At 50.2% G+C, this 16483-nt stretch overlaps 3 protein-coding genes across 4 annotated transcripts in view; 2 read left to right on the top strand and 1 right to left on the bottom strand.

Moving 5' to 3' along the window:
• The window catches only part of SYNPO (synaptopodin), a 15723-nt gene extending 15277 nt beyond the window's left edge, over positions 1 to 446 (top strand). Inside the window, exon 6 of the mRNA XM_085317815.1 lies at positions 276 to 446. Coding sequence (XP_085173941.1) covers positions 276 to 446 — 171 coding nt within the window. The remainder of the gene's footprint in view (positions 1 to 275) is intronic.
• A 273-nt stretch (positions 447 to 719) lies between these two features.
• On the top strand, positions 720 to 11188 carry MYOZ3 (myozenin 3). 2 transcript variants are annotated; one of them, XM_085317900.1, is made up of 7 exons: positions 720 to 885; positions 2684 to 2770; positions 3252 to 3406; positions 3787 to 3861; positions 4230 to 4377; positions 5479 to 5647; positions 8926 to 11188. In XM_085317900.1, exons 2-7 carry the CDS (start codon positions 2740 to 2742, stop codon positions 9086 to 9088), a joined length of 741 nt encoding a protein of 246 aa, XP_085174026.1. In that variant the 5' UTR covers positions 720 to 885; positions 2684 to 2739; the 3' UTR covers positions 9089 to 11188. The 2 variants fall into 2 exon arrangements, with proteins under 2 accessions (XP_085174026.1, XP_085174027.1); XM_085317901.1 differs by lacking the exon at positions 720 to 885 and having other exon boundaries at positions 1974 to 2770; positions 8947 to 11188.
• RBM22 (RNA binding motif protein 22) overlaps positions 11127 to 16483 on the bottom strand; it is an 8180-nt gene continuing 2823 nt past the window's right edge. Inside the window, exons 5-11 of the mRNA XM_085317896.1 lie at positions 16125 to 16225; positions 15756 to 15928; positions 14973 to 15173; positions 14288 to 14452; positions 13748 to 13836; positions 13085 to 13216; positions 11127 to 12377 (exon numbers count right to left, since the gene is read on the bottom strand). Coding sequence (XP_085174022.1) covers positions 12247 to 12377; positions 13085 to 13216; positions 13748 to 13836; positions 14288 to 14452; positions 14973 to 15173; positions 15756 to 15928; positions 16125 to 16225 — 992 coding nt within the window. The 3' untranslated portion in view covers positions 11127 to 12246. The remainder of the gene's footprint in view (positions 12378 to 13084; positions 13217 to 13747; positions 13837 to 14287; positions 14453 to 14972; positions 15174 to 15755; positions 15929 to 16124; positions 16226 to 16483) is intronic.

Raw genomic sequence — 16483 nt, forward strand, 5'->3', positions numbered from 1 at the left:
GGGGCACCGGGCGCCCCGGGGCGCGGGGGGCCGGCGAGGGCACGACGCAGCCCCGCGCGTGGCAGCCCTCGGCCCAGGAGACGGGGTGCTGGCGGCGGCAGCTCCTGTCCTGGGGGGGGGACACACGCTTGGGCTGCCGGCGCTGGCACGTTGCCTTGAGGGGAGCCCGGGGTCACCCCCTTCCCGGGACAGCCCGAGCGGAGCAGGCTGGCACCCCGGGGTGGGAGGGCACGCGTCCCCCCTCCCGGCCRCTCCGACGGCCTTTCGCCACGCAGCTGTACCCCGACGCGGAAATAAACTGCCTTTATCCCACCCGCCTGGCTCCTTTCTGCCCCTCGGGGCACCCACCGCCCAGCTGCCCCGACCCCCTGCCCGGGCTGCTTCGGCCCCCGCTACGGCGAGGCGGGGGCCTGGCTTCGGCGCTGCCGCAGCAGCTCCCTCCTTGACGCCAGCGCCCGGCTCCGAGCAGCCGCGTGTCCCGCTGYCCCCCGCGTGTCCCCTCCGAGGGGCAGCACCCTGGAGCGGCCCCGCGGGCACGCGAGCGCGGCCGAGCGCTCCCCACACCGCACGCCTGCCCGCACGGCGGTGGGGTACGCACGGGTGCACGCAGCGCCCGCGCACCGGGCGACCAGCCGCGTCCCCGTCCCCGAGGGTCGGCCCTGCTCCGCCCCCTTTCTCAGCCAAAAATAACTGCTGTCCTGCAGCCGGCCCTTGGCACCCGGCTGCAGCCCAGCTCGGGGCGGGCGAGGGGCAGGGAGCCTGAGGGCTGCTGCCGAGGGCTCGGCAGGGCCACGGCGTGCTGGGGGCTGCAGCCTCCTCCCCAGCACTGCAGCAGAGCATCTTCGGTCCCCGGCACAGCAGGAGTCCGAGCTGTCCCCGGGCCAGGTAGGACAGGCAACGCGTGGGTGCGCGGGGCTTGGGGACACCCCCACCGTGGCAGTGGGGACACCGTGGGGGGGGTGCAGCGGGGTCTCCCATGGCTGGTACCTGGGGGGAGAGGGCGCGGGGAGGCAGGCGAGGGGAGGGGCTGCCTGTCGAGGCCAGCAGCAGCTAACATTTAACGCAGAAGGATCCGGGCCCTTGCGCCAGGCGCTGTGCAGCCGCTGCCCCCGAGGGCCGCCCCCAGCCCGGGGCAGGGTCCCCTCCTGCAACGAGGCCCCAGCGCTGGCCTGCGCCTGCAGGCAGGACGCAACGCCRCGCACGGCCCCTCTCCTTGCGCTCGCTGCCGAGACGGAGCCCCGGCCGYGCGGGAGCGCGTTTGCACCCACGGCCAGCCTGCGCCCGGGGGGGGCTGCGTATTTTAGGCGAGTTTGCATTGCTGCAGTCCCTGCTTCGCAAAGGCAGGGCTGACAGCTCCCCGCAGCAGGGAGGCCCCGCGGGGGGCGGCTGCTGGAGCCTCCCCGTTGCCAGTCCTCGGCCCAGAGGCTGGAGGAAGGGACATATCCCCAGGCTGGGGCCGCAGCACGGCTTGGGCCGAGAGGGAGGCAAGGCCAGCCTGGTCCTGGCGGGGGAGAGCCCTTGCACGGGGCAGGGGGCATTTCCAAGCGGTGCTGGGGAAAGGGGCTGCATTCAGGACCCCCTGCGGGCTGTGACCCCTTTGCCCAGTGGGGCCAGCCTTGGCCCTGGCCTGAGAGAGAGGAGGACAGGTGGAAGCTAAGGAGCAACCCAGCCCCTACTCCTCGCTGCAGCGCCYGGTGAGCCCTGCGAGAGGGCAGCGGCATCCGCACGCCCCGGGCACGGCTCAGCCCCTTGCTAGGCTAATCAGGGCAGGCATCCGCGGGCTCGCGCGCTCTGCAGGGTCACAGTTACACCTCCCGCTCCAGCCAGGTCAGAGGCTTAAAATAGCTCCTGCTAACTTGGAGCCGTGGCACAGGTGGCAGCCGGGGCCCCTGCTCGCCCAGGAGGGCTGCACGGCCCCRGGGGCTGCGCGCAGGGCTCGGAGAGGTGCTGAAGGACACTTCCAAAGACTGGCTGGCACGCACCGAGTGACAGCACCCAGAGGTGCCAGGCACAACGGAGGACACCCCTTTGCTCGCAGTCCTCCACGTTAACCAGGGAGCTGCCCGCTGCAGGGTGCCAGGAGAGCGCCTTGGTGGGAGTAGCAGTGAGCTGTGCAGTGCGCTTCTGGACAGGGCCGTGCTGTCTCTCATTTCCCAGCTTGAACTGAGGAGCAGCTGTGGTGGACAGACTACCATTAGGAGCAGCACCGGAGCTCCTCCCAGACAGCTAGTGGAGAGTAACGCAGGGATGGTGCTCTACTGAGAGATGTTGAACACAGCAAACAGAGCAAGACAGGCAGGGAAACTCCAGGCTAAGGTATCCAGAGTCCAGAGGCAGGAGGTGCAGAGGAGGAGGCTCTTGCATGAGCAGAAAGGACCGTCTGAAACTTAGCTGTGACTCAGCAGAGGGTCAAGGGCCACTTTGCTCATCTTTGCTGTGYTAGCGGCTGGCTACTGGGGTCTTACAGAGCCCCAGTACAGCACAGCGTAAGTCCTTTCTTCAGCTRTTCTCCAGAGGAGACTCATTGAGCTGACAATACTTGGGTGTTCTCCAAGCCCAAGTGGAGCTTGGGCACAGGGCCCCAGCACACAAAGCCAAAGCCTGGCCTCTCCTTGCAGCACACCTCAGGGTTGACACATCCCTGTGCTACAGCCATCATCAAGGGGCTGCCTCTCTCTTCCAGCTGGACAGGAACCAGCCCCTTTCCACAGACCCACACCAGGAGCGTGACAGCAGGCAATGACCATCGTGAAACCGGGACCGGGAGATGGTAAGGAACATCAGGAGGTCCTACAGTTCCCAGGGCAGCAGGGGGTGTCATTCCCCATGCTGAGGGGCTGACTCCAGCTCTGGATGGAGCCGTTAGCCTAGGTCTCCAGGATGTTGGTTCTTGGTCCCCTCTCTCACTACAGCCCCAAGGCTGCTCATGCTTGTTGAGAGCAGGAGTCCACACACTAGACGAGGAGAGGTTGTCTTGAGCCTCTGAACTTGAGATAACTCCCTGCTGAATGCCCACACCAAGGAAACACCAGTCACTGGTGCAGTTCCCATGCGGCCGAAGTCGCACGGCTAAGGTCTCAGGGCCGAGGTCTGCAAGATGCAACCCCCACACACACGTGCGCGAGGGGCTGGTACTGGCTATGCCCAGCCAGAGTGAGGGGATACTGCTGTTCTCTCCCCACCTTGAGTTTGGGCATCCTCCATGCTACAATGGCCTCAGCTCCCGATGTGTTTCCCCCTTGTGTCYTCAGCCCCCCGGCTGGATCTGGGCAAGAAGGTCAGCACACCTCAGGATGTGATGATAGAGGAGCTGTCATTGCAAACRAACCGGGGCTCTCAGCTCTTCCAGCAGAGGCAGAAGCGGATGAAGCGCTTCATCTTCGAGTACCCCAGCGGCTACAGAAAGGTGGGTCTCCTTGTCRCTCCTGGCACCCCACTTCCAAGCAGGATGGTATTTCTGCAGCTTTCACAGCTTTTGTAGGAAAGCTCTTCTCCATGGGGCTCTAGGTCTTTCTCAGCAGGACAACCACACTCAGGTAAAAGCAGTATGTTTTATGAAGACAACCTGCAAAGCCCAGGAGCCTATTGCTGGGTTCAAGGGCTCATGGCCAAGCATAAGRGCTTCCCCAGGTTAGTCTGCAACTAAGGGAGAAGGGAGGGAAGCAATCACCTGGTGGACTGGATGTGAAGGATGGCCAAACATCACATTTAGGGTCCACAGAAGAGCAAGGGGATGGTTCCCAGTCTCCTCCACACCCTGCTAACCTCTCTCCTTTCTTCCTGCAGCTCTCAGGGACAGGGGCAGGTGAATCACACAGCATGGTGAAAGGCTACCTGGAGGGAACGGCAAACGAGAGGATGGTGAGTAGGTGGAGAAGCAGTTGCTGCCCCAGGCTCAAGTGTGACTGCTCAAGGGTGACTGATGGCACCTCTGGGGCTGCTGTCTCCAGCTTCTGCACAGGGCTCTGGGCTTGAATGAGGTCTTTCTGGACAAGCATTGACAGCTCCCACTTGCAGGCTCTCTTAAAAGCCTGCACAGCTGCTGAGAGGTGCTTTCAATAGCATCCTCTGCTGAAGATATCAGGCTGTCTGATTGCTTTGCACTCCCTTGCTCAATAGGAAAGCTTCCCTGCTAGCATCATGCTTTCTCCAGTGAGCTCTGGCTTAGGCAGCAGAGATGAGCTGCCCTGATGTCTCCCCCAGTGCCCCACTTACTCTCTCATCTGCAGGTGGGTCACAGCACTGAGGGCCAGCAGAGCTACCACTCCGAGCTCCAYGTGGCAGCATCAGCCCGAGGGGCCCCCCCCAAAGTGCCCAAGAAGACAGAGAAAGTCTTGCAGATGAGCAAAGCCCTCAACCCAGATGCTCTGGCCCCAGGTAAATGTTGCCTATACCACAAAGCTAACTTCATTGTGATCTTACTGCAGAGCTCTAGAAATCCCCAGAAGGATCCCAGTGTTGGGGGACGCCACATGGGAGATGGGCAAGGCACTGTAGTCTGTTCCTCCGAGGCCTCTAAGGCATGAGCTTGAGGCCTGTGCTTTTCACCTTACACCATCACTCAATGTCTGGCCAGCCTCCCTTGCTGGAGTCTGCGCTGGTAAGAGCCACCCACCCAGCGCTGAAACAAGTTTCTTTTCTCCTATTTATCCATAAAGCACTGTACACACTGCAGGAGCTGCGGAAATGGCAGAAGGAAGCAGTCCTGCAGTGCAACCTCAGGAATGGGCGGTATCTGCCCTCTGGGATGTGGACAGACAGAATACAAGTTGTACAGAGTCTCTGTGCATTCACTGCTCTCACAGCACACTGGTCTGAATCCCAGTCTCTGGGTTATTTTTCTCCAGGCCCTGAGGTGCTCCCAGGCATTGCCCTTCTCCAGCGCTCCTGCAGGACAGCCCTATTTCTTACCATTTTGAAAAGAGTACTGTGGCACAGCACAGCAGCCCCGGCCACCGAGGCAGCAAGCTGGGCCTGGAGGGAGCTATAGTGAGCTGCTTCATGCTGACGATCCTCCATATAACCATCCCACAAACTTTGGTGAAAACAACCAATGCTGGTATGGCCTGTTTGAAAGAGCATATCAAACTACCTCTGGAAAAAGAATCTTTTTCAAAAAGGAAAAAAAAAAACTTAAAAATTATTTTTAAAGAGTTCAGTTCCATGACCAATATTTAGGCATTTTACCCCTCAGGTCTTCCAGGTTATCATTAAAATACATCATAATGGGGATCCGCATCTAAAAAAATACGTTTATAAATATATATATAAATAGAGATGTTTTTATAGATATATAAGCATATTTTTATATATAGATGTGTATTTCCCCCCACAGCAGAAGGTCCTCCACGGCTGTGCAACAGCAGGACTGTTCCCAAGCTCACCCTCCCCGCACAGGGAGGACCATGAGCCCTGGAGCACATTGCCAGAGTCTGGCTGCCGCTGCAGCAACAAAAGCTCTCTCTTTCCCAAATGCAGGCTACTCCAGCCCCCTAAAAGAAGTCCCCCCTGAGAAGTTTAACATCACTGCCATCCCAAAGGGCTACCGTTCCCCATGGCAGGAGTTCCTCAGTGAGAAGGACTACCTTGCGAGCGAGAGCCAGCCGCCTATGAAACCAACTCATTGGGACTTCAGAAGCTTCAACAGGTAACACTGGCCACGGGTCTGTCTGGGGCTCAGACACCAGCCTGCGGGGCTCCTGGCTGGCTGTTCCTCTGCTAAGCCATTCTACCTTCTAGCCTCTACAGCCCTGGAGTAAGGGGGGGGGTGGAGGGCTGTGGTAGAGCAATGGAATGGGACAAGGCACATGGATCCCAGCTCTCAAAGTGAGACCTGCACTAATCCTGCTCTACCTTCCTCCTTGGGACTCCTCTGAGACAATGAAGCCTCACGGAGGAACTGCACATGCTAGCATGCAAGGAAAAAAACACAATAAATCGTCCATGTCCCCTTTACACACCAAAGGGGAGCAGGGAAAACAAAAAGGGCTCAGGTCAATCTTTTCCTGTTGCAAAAGCGCAAAGAAAATATTAGAAGTTCTGTTCTAGCCCCTCTGCAAAGGTCCCTGCTTCCACTAGTTTCCTGGCCCTAATCTCAGCTCTGCCACTGCCTTGTGCAGCCCTGAACACTTGATCTCACTGGGTAACCTCAGGCCGAGGGATGACTGCTGAAATCTGGGAGGATTTCTCCAGGACTCATTCACATGGTCCTGGAGAAGGAATCACTACGAGTTCCCAGCCAGCCTCAAGTCTGGGCTGAGCAGAAGAATGGTGCAGTGTTAAGTCTCATAGTTTTCTTAAGGTACCCAAGAGCTGCTGGAATTAGTGGGAGGCAGAAGGTTAATCTTTCCAAAAGGTGCTAAGAGGGCACCAGATTCCTTCCAAACACATCCCTGAGACTGAAGTTTCCAGACATGCTACTAGTAGCTCAGCAAGCTGGCAAGTGGAGCTGGCAAGCTCCGCATCGTAAGGCTGCTTCCAACAGAGCACTGCTGGTGTGCCTCCCTAGAGCTCCAAATTACACTAGGGTTGAGATTAGGATCCCGCTGCAGAAACTCTCCAGGAAAGTCAACTCTCTGGAAAGGCGTTTGGTGAGGACTCAGGAGAGGGAGTTCTGGTGGTAGCAAAGTACCTGCAACACAAGGTAGAGTAATGAGAATTTAACTTTTAAAATGAGCATCTTCTCAAGGAATCTGAAAACTAAGGCTCTCCTGCTCACTGGAAACCTCTTTCATGAAGATGAGAAGATGCTAGTCCTGGTAGCCTGGCCAAAGTCATCTTACAATAGGCAAACTGTGAGTGCCTGGACTCCCACTGAAGTTCCCTACCGGGATACAGCATTATTCCCACTTCAGACTGTCTACAGCAGTGGTGGACCTCTGCAGATAGCAACCTTACTGAAGCCTCACCGTGCCTGAATTTAAATCACATGGAGCATCACTGCTCTGCTTTGAAAACTTGGCAGAAAGGCATTGCAGGGGGGACTAGCAATGCTTCCACACTGAAAATACAGCTCTGTGCCATCCCAAAGGGCAGAGATCAACCTGAACCTGGGCAGAAAAAAGACAAGGCTGCCACTGTCCCTTTGCTGCTCTCTGATATTCTTAGCCTCAGTGTTGGAGCTTTGCCCTAGTGCCTGGCATGTTGTATACTTACAACCTATGTATTTCCTCTCTTCCGTACCATCTCCAAGGAGTCTTTGATCCCCATGCATCTCTGTACTGAAAGTGTGACAGTACTCTGATTAGCATTGGAGCAGGAAGGAGAGAAACGAGAGGGAAGGGAAGAGATGACAGGGTTAGCAGAAGGGACAGGAGAAGCAGCCAAGAGAAAGCAGGCTGAAGCCCAGTCAGCTGCTTGAARGAAAGTGTGGAGAAGTAAAGGGGCTGTATTAGCAGTTTCCTTAGGATCTCTTTCCAGGTTATTCAATTWTCTCAAAGTTTTCTGGTGCAGTAACATCAAACGAGGTGCTGCTGAGGGGGAACAAGAAGCTGCTGCAGACACTTGGCCCTCTTCTTTCAACATTTAGCCATGTTCTTGCCTCAGTATTTATTTACGGACGGGGACTGAAGCAAGGACACGTTTCTGAATAATGCTTTAGCCTGTACCATTTCTCCCCTCTCACATGCTGCCTTTCTATTTAAAGTCTTGAACTGTTATTTAATACAGATGGATGCTAATTTAACACCAAGTCTCTTGCCACCTCCTCTAATTCTTCACTGAGGCATAAAGAAGCAGAGAGCCAATCCACTTTTAACTGGGTTTTTATGATCCTCCAAGCTGTTGGCTTTTAAATCACTTCTCAGTTCATCAAATACCAAAATGCAGAAAAACACGCGTTTTGGATCAAATCAGCTAGTGAGAAGCCAGCAGTCTTGCCTATAGCAAGGTGAATCCCAGCACAGCTCACATTTGTCATGGGCTAAGGGGAAGTTCACCATCTCAACAGCAACTACATTAGAGCAGACTGATTTATTTCTAACCTTAAAAATTCAGGTTGTGGTGCAAAGATATCCAGCTACTTTGCTAAGCAAGCTATGCCACCTTGAGAGAGAGTGAGAATACAGCTTTGAAAATGACTGCCTTTTCCCAGATAGGGAGAGAAGATCTGGAACATCTYGCTCTCATTTACCTTTTCCCTGCTTACTTCTCCCTAGGATGCTGTTGCAAAATAGTGCCACATTATTCACGTTAGAACACTTCCCAAAGCAAACCTTCCCAGCTATGCCTCTTTGCTAGATCAGCCTAAGTGAACTGCTCCAAAACCAGCATTTCCTGGCTCTTCAGGGGTCTGGTGCTCTATTTCTCAGTTCCTTTTCAAGTTTCTTCAGAAAGGGATGGCAGTTCTTGCCCCTACACTGCTCCTCATGTTAGTCATAGTTCAAAAGGAGCTGTCCCAAAATGCAGACTGGAGTGAAGGCCAAGAGAAAGACATTTGCCTGAACATGTGCTAGAGCAATCARGAGGCAGCACTAACATAGCTCAGTCCTTAGCTGAATACATTCACTGCAGATGAGTCCCCTTTTAAATATCAGTGGGCTTGTCCTTGTCACCCGCTCTCCTAATCTGATCCTTTTCACAAACAGCACATCTCTATGACTGTTGGTAGAGCCCGTAAAGAGACTACGGCTTCCCCTCTCCCCAGCACGGCCACTAAAACTCGTGCACTGCAAGGCACTATGCAAAACCTGCCAAAGCTTCAGTTTAGGTTCTCTCTGTACAACAGAAGTATCTTGCTGGGCTAGCAGAAATTACAAAGGCATCTTAGGCAGGAAGAAAAGCACTGTCATTTGCTGCAGGTCTTAAGTTGTTACTAGGCTCATAAGGAGTAAAAAAGTCCAGACTTGCTTTTTCTGTCCCTCACCATTACAAACATGCACAACCTCTCTCTGTGATGAGCTAAGTCTACTTTTTCTTGTGATGCAGAACTCCCACCCCGTTTGACAGAGCTCAAATCACTGATGTGTTCTCTGCGCCTGCAATGGAGTTTGATAACCTGAGCGCTCTGGAGCTGATTTCCCACAGACCCAACTTCAACAGAGCACCGCAAGGTTGGGTACGGATTCTACCAGAGAGTGACGAGCTGTAATACACTCCCTTCTCCATTGCCACAGATGCTTTTCTTGCTAGACTCAAACATACTTTGCACAGTAGGGCAGAAGGCAGTAAATATTCTTGCCTATGCACTTCATGAAAGCCAAGCTAGTGGTCTCAGGTTGTCATCCTCTTCCATGGGATTTGAACAAAGTTCAAGTTTGGGACCATTTTGAATGCCTCTCATACTAGCCATTGTCACAAGGGCACTTAGCACTAACCTAACCAGCCAAGTTCTCATCTTTAACGTAAGATCCCTGTAAGCTCCCGTAACCATCACGGTACAAAATATCCTGTACAGCCTGTCCTCTCCCCTACGTTGTGGAAAATGACAGAAGCACCAGCTGTAACATACAGTTGTCTTGCTGCTTCTCCACTGACACACAACACCAGCTTCAACAGGTGGTGCCTTTGCAGAGAAATTCCATCTTAAGGACAACTCTACATCTGTCATTCTGGTGAGAGGAGGCGATAATTGAAAAACATTCGCAAAACAAGTTACTAGCAGCTTTGGCGTGTTAAAAACCATTACCCTGGGCTTGGCTGAAGAACAAATGCTGAACTGGGCATTTGCCTGTTTACAACATACATACAGCACAACCTGGATATATGGGAGGGGAACAACATTGTGAGTTGGAAACCTGTGCCACAAGCTTTCTCCGCAAGCTGCTGGATAGTACTTTACAGTTGTCATTTGCCCTTTCCTGTCTGCATGCCTTGCTTGAATATCTAAGCAGTTGGTTAAGATATGCCAGATTTGCTTTAAACAGTTGGTCAGTAAGGATCAGGCCCTGTGTGGAGCAGGTGCCTATCACAACTGCACCGGTCTGGGGAGTTCACAAGATACTGCAGGTGCCAGGATATACCAGTAACTTAAATGTAAGTTGGAAGGAAGAAAAGCCCAGTCATGTCTCCAYGGCAAGGACAGGCTTCTCCACAAACACAAAACAGTCAGCAGTGAGGTTCTGACTGCACAAACTTTTCCACCAGTGACATGCAATAGGATGTGCAGTAATGACARCATACAGGACAGTCACCAGGAACATTTGGAAAACCCTGCTTACAGCTAACAGAAATCTGTAAGTCTCTACATTTGTTCAGTTACTGTTGTCAGGTCCTTAATGTTATCCTTATTTAATTTTGCAAAATAGATGAACATTTATTTTAATTAGGATAAAAATACTGTTGTTTTCTGCCACTATGGATAAACCAGGCAAGTAAGTTTTGTATGTCAGTTGGTAAAAATGCAGTTAACAGTAGCGTTAACTGTAAAATGTATTTCTAGTACAGTGAAGACAGATATACAGGGGAAATCCCACATGGGAATTCTGCTCTAACAACACATCATTCAGAAGGAAGCTTTCATTCCTCTGTTCTTCCCCCCAAAACACAACAGGACAAACTAACAGAAAAATGGTCTGCTCCATAAGTATTAAAAACTTATGATGCCCAAATACTGCCCAGTTCCAAACTCATCTCTTTCTCTCATATCCATCAGCTAAAGAATGCGTACACCTCTGGGGACATGGCTGGAAAAAAAAAACCAAACAAACTAGCCACAATGTATAGCTTGCCTGAGTTTGAGATCTGTCTCACCAGTGCTCACGGGCACTGACTGAAAAGAGTCAAGTGCAGAGAATGGCAAACAATGCAGCCCTCCCTTCGGGGTCCATCAGCAGGGCCTCAGCCTGCCCTGTAACACCACCCTGGCACGAGCTCTTACCCACAAAAGCTAAGTACCTGTGCTCGAAGCTCAACTCTTCTCCAGAGAAGGAAGGTCCAAGTGCCAGCTACGGCCCTGGTGTCACGTATGTTCCTATACCACAAATGAAAGCCCTGCAGGCTGAAAATATCAAACAAGCCTTTAGTGGCGGCTTCAGTGGGACCCAGAGGCTTGTACAGTTCAGTGCACTGATCCAGAAGTGGACCCGCTGCCACACCGCCCTCCRTACCTTCGCTTTGACAGCAAGACAAAAAAAGTTGGACAAAGTCCTCAGACACCCTGCTTCAGGGAGCAGGGACTAGGCACAGCRTTCAAAATTTCACACATTTTAATGTATTTTGTTTTAAAACAAATAAATGAGGTTTCAAAACAGGTCCCATCATGTTTTGTTTTACAGAAAGATACCCAGAGATCAATTACATGAAAGCAGCAGACATACAGATAATCTTAAAATCCTCCAGCCATGCCCATACGCCCTACTCAACTGCAGACTCCATGCAGGACACAGGCACTCCTGGGCAAACACTACACTTGGAGCCACAGAAATAAGAGTTTCATGTATAATCAAAGCAGAAAAAATTCAGATCCACTTCACAGTTTAAAGAGGGACTGTATACAAAGGCCTTCAAAGCCCTAATCATCCTCTGAACACAAACAGGACAACTTGCAGCTCCACTGTGGTCTGCCCCTGCAGCTGTCAGCAACACAACTCAATTCTCTGCAGGCCATGGAAGGGGGCTTTCATGAGGCTAGAATAAGCAGCTGTTAACCTGTCACTCCAGGTCATGTCAGCACTAGCAAGGGACTATTTTCAAGATCTAATACCTTGCTCAGAAAATGTAGGATTAGAAAAGAAGCACCAAAAAGTTTGTTTCGGTAAAAAGACAGAAAAGCAGTGAGTAAAACTCTAGAGCAATAGTAAGGTAAAGCCATGAATCTGGCACATCGGATCAGCTTGTTTTTYATCTCTCACTCAGTCCTGTAGTATCTCATTAGAATAATAAGTCATTAGTTACTAAACAAAGAAAAGAGTCTCTGGTTATGTTTCTCTCTTCCATAGTGCTCATTCTGAGGATATCAAATGGGCTAGAAGAGAGTTTGCTTTTGTTTTTCCTGAAGTTTATTTCAAAAGTGTGCAAAACGGGATAAACAGACAGCACTGTAATTCTAGTACAACTGATCCATGGCCTGCTTCACAGCCCTTCTGTCTGCCCTCCTTCTCCTCCCTACCCCCCACCCTCCAAACACTAAGTAAAAGATTTGGGACATATCAATGACCTGATTAGCTAGCGGCAACACAGAGCTCAGCTTGCCCAGTGTCTGCAAGCAGGGAAGTAAGGCTTTTCTATTTTGCCCACAGCTCAACATACGGCGCTACTATGGTAACTAGAAAATAACATTTACTCAAATGATGWAAGCAGCATGATGTGCTAGGGACTGCTGTGCTTTCCTGCATGGGCACCCATCCTCTGGGGATCTTGAGAGGGGTAGTGAATGGGGCCTGGTGCTCTCATGAAGGGTGGCGGGGGCCCCATGGCGTGGAACATGTGTGGTCCAAAACCTGCAGACAAAACAAAGATGCCAGGTTCAAACAAAGCAACAGAGCAAGCAATGCAGAATCTGCTTACACAAAGCTAACAGCCTGAGAGCCACACCTTAGAAACAGTGCGTATCCCCCCAGATTTTTCAGATCCCCAAATTCCCCTCCTCTCCTTCCAGTGAAACTAGGGGCAATCCTTACCCAACATACATTTTTGCTCACAGATATAACCTGGTGGGGAGGTACTGGCACAGTGATCTATAATCCCAGTCTAAATGCTTTCTACTCAGCTATGAAACAAACCAAACACATCCACAGCAGTCAAGTATATCAACAGTTTCCTTAAGTCCCACAGAAAGGTGGTCTCCAGATAGATACATACACATAGCTAAAGAGATTTGCGTTCAATTATCTGTAGACTAACACTTCAAAGTTCAGGTCAATGTGGTGCTTATACAGCCAGTAAAAGCACAGAGCAGGTCTCAGTACCAYTAACAGAAACCTGATTCACCCACAAGCTTGCAAGTGAACACACACCACAGATACCTCAGCTTAATCGAGCTGCGCTGACAACTCATATCATCAGTTTAGAYTGCATGATTAGGAGTGAAGAAAATCAACACTGGGCACACATAAGACACAGCCCAGCTGAGCAAGGACTAAATCTCCAGTCCACTGTGCTGGTGCACCAAGTTAGATGTCCCCACCCAAAAAGGAAAAACAAGTACCTGGAGGTGGTGGCGGAGCAATGCCAGGAGGAGGTGGCAAGGCAATGTTAACTACGGCCGGAGGGCCACTCGGAGGTAGGTTGAAATAATTCGCAGAAGCCTCTTCTTCTGCAGCTGGAGGTGGGGGGAGAGCTGCAGCAGAATACACTGTGGTTACTGGAAATCTCTCTCAATCAAGAAATGCAGAGGTACCTGCCTTCAGAAAGGAGGCACAGCCAACTCTCCCACAAGGACAGACTGCTGCTATTTCTGCATATCTGAACAGAAGTGAGAAGCACGACTGCACTGAACCTCCAGAACAGTCGTCATATTCTCCATGTGAAATTGGCTTTGCTTTTTCTATCATTCAACAYTCGGTGCATTAGGAATACATTCACTGGGTGTTGAAGTGCGAGTCACCAGTATCTCTGACCTAAATTACTTAGCATTAGCTTTTCACCCATCACACAAGGAGGCCTCTTTTCACCAAGAACTTGCTTTTAGGCAAAGCTCTCCAGTGATCCCAGCAGGGTCTACTTGAGACATCCTGTCAATAACTGGTCTGAGCTCACCAGTGCCTCTGATGTCCCAAACCTCCAAGACCAAAACAGCAGAGTTTAACTGCAGTCTCTCACGGCAGCAGGTCAGCATTAAGTCTTTCAGAGATGAAAACATCTCCCTTACCTCCAGGGAGTCCTGGAACTGGCTCCAGCTTTATCCCAGATTCTGTAGTTCCTTCCTTGTCCTTTTCTTTTCCTCTGGCTGCCTGGGACCTAAAATCCAGACAAAAGTTTGAGAATAAAAACAAAACAAAAGGTAGAACAAGCAGATATTAACACCACAACAATTTCAGATTATCTAACCTTGATCCATTCCTTCAGACCAAAGATAAAATTTCACAGAATGTCAGCAACAGGCAATACAGAGTGAACTAAAAATCTTTTACAGGAGCCAGATGAGAAGTCAATCTACAGCAACTCAACCAGAAAACTCCCAACACAAATTACACTCCAACCCAAATCCCACTGCTGAAACAACAAGAATGTAAGAGGATCCCCGCTATTTATTAACTCAGTGTCTATCCCAACCCATCAAGACCGCATAAAATGGATTAAGGACCACACCTGGATTCGAACCGTTTTGCCCATTTAAGAATCAAGTCTCCAGAGGACAGTATCCACAAGGCATCTGAAGAAATAATGCTTCTCACCACCCCACACTCACCTTCCCCATTTGACATTGAGCCTGCGACCATTGACGATGAGTTTGTTGAAGGATTTCTCAGCAGCCACTTCTGCAGCTTGCCGAGTGGCAAACTGGATGAAAGCACACTGTTGCCTCTGTACTACAGTTATTGTCCGAATCTCCCCAAACTGGTAGAAGTGATTTCTGCATGGAAAAAACACGTATTAAACCCCACTCCTCCTACCAACAGGGCATATAGCACAGTAGGATCTCATGTGTTCAAATAAATGTGCTCAGATCCTTTCTTTTCTCTATCACCGGTTCAGACCAGCCATCAGAAATGATGACCCTTGCCCCTCTGTAATTACAGAGCAGTAAAAATTCTGGTGCAGCTTTTCCCAGAGGCTAACTAGAGAGTAGTTATGGGATCCTTCTGTAAAAAGCACAACATGGTATCCTCAGGAGCTCAGAGGATGACTCATATTTAAGAAAAAAATGTTAATCAAAGCACATAAATATCCTTATCCTGTCCTCCAAGGAGCTGGAACTCCTCTGCACTCACCCACTAAGCAGTTCCCCATTATGAGAAACTGAACAGCATTTTTTTTCCCCACAGATGAGATCTCCACAGTACAGGAATAATTCTGGCAGAGAATGCTCTGAAGATTCCATAATTAAGGCATCAAGTTAAAAAGTAAAGAGTAATACAAATGCACCAACACACCTGAGATCTGACTCAGTGATAGTATCTCCGAGCCCTCCAACATACAGTGTAGTAATAGTCTTATCATCAGGGGGGTCCAGACGAGGCATAGTTGATGCTCGTTTCAGAAGTTTATCAGCCACAGGGTCATTAATTCCATAGTAACGATCTTTGATGTTCTGATCAGCCAGAGGATCATCTGGATCTGTAGGCTTCTCGTGTCTATGTTTCAGTAAACGCAGCATTTCATAATAGCACAATCACAGCTACATCAGATTAAAATGACTGCTACCTTCCCTTTGAAAGATTGCTTACATCCTTAAACCTATTCACACAAACATCTTAAAATGGAACAGAGAGCCCCAAGAATTTAAATTGCAGCTATCATCATATTATAGCTTTGGCTGCTTCGAGTTCCAAATGAATAGCACTCTCGAGAGCTCAACATTCAATACTACAAAATGGAAGAGCTGGATTTCAATCGGCCTCTTGTTCAAATACAAAGATCACTGATTGAGGGGGTTGCGCCAAAAAGGGAAGAAATGAACTACGCAAGAGAAGAGCTGCATTCACTGCTTCAGCAAAACACTAGACCACGCTGCACATGCTTAACGAGCGAACTTGCCACAACAAGGACTCATTCACTGGCGCGACACGCCAACTTGCAGCAAGTGTCACACTGACACCACTGACACTCATCACGGTGTTACATCTCCTCTATTGTGGCACCTCTTGTTTTTCAAACCCTGAGGGACCCATATCTGACCAAGAAGAACAGATTAACTGTTTAAGCTCTATCCGTACCTGTAGGGACACTCTTCTCCCCTCTTGCATTCTCCTTTTACCCAGAAGGAACAGATGTGAGGACGATTACGTTTATAGTAAGGTGTGGTCCGAGCCAGCTTAAGCAGCATGTCACTTGTGGAAGTAGCTTTTCCTAGCGCACCAACTGGCCTAGTGCCATCAGAGTTAGATATCTAAATAATAGTTAAAAGACAAAAAAATAGATATAGATCATTATAGAAAACTAATRCACAGAATTGGAGCAATTTTAAGATTGAGAGATTTTAAGATGACCTAGGTCGTTTCTTTTTAGAACAAGTGAATTTGGCCCCCCCTCTTCCCTACACGCACCCACAAGCGCAGAGCATGATTATAAATAGATTTCTTTACCTCTCTTTCCATGTTTTGGGTGTAGTACTCTTTATTGACATCAGATTTAGGCATTTCATCCTTAAGGGAGAGTCCTGCATCCCGGACTTGAATAGGCAAACCTAAAATTAAGATAAAATCAAATTCATATTAAGCACAAGTTGAACTGTGAAAATAATTATTACAACCTGCATTAGCCTGGTGTGTTACACACCAAAYGTGTTCCTTAACCTCAGAAGGGATTTGATCATTGAGACTTGTTCTCCTCAAAGACTCAAAGTCAAGAGAGACAGCCGTGCCAGTTACAGGCTTATGTTCACCAACTACAAGAGGCAAGCAGAACTATATCACATCTCAGTTTCTTTTTTTTCCTTTTTTTT

Source organism: Rhea americana, unplaced genomic scaffold (assembly GCF_003343005.1).
Source record: "Rhea americana isolate MKP2758 unplaced genomic scaffold, rheAme1 scaffold_51, whole genome shotgun sequence".
NCBI lineage: Eukaryota > Metazoa > Chordata > Aves > Rheiformes > Rheidae > Rhea > Rhea americana.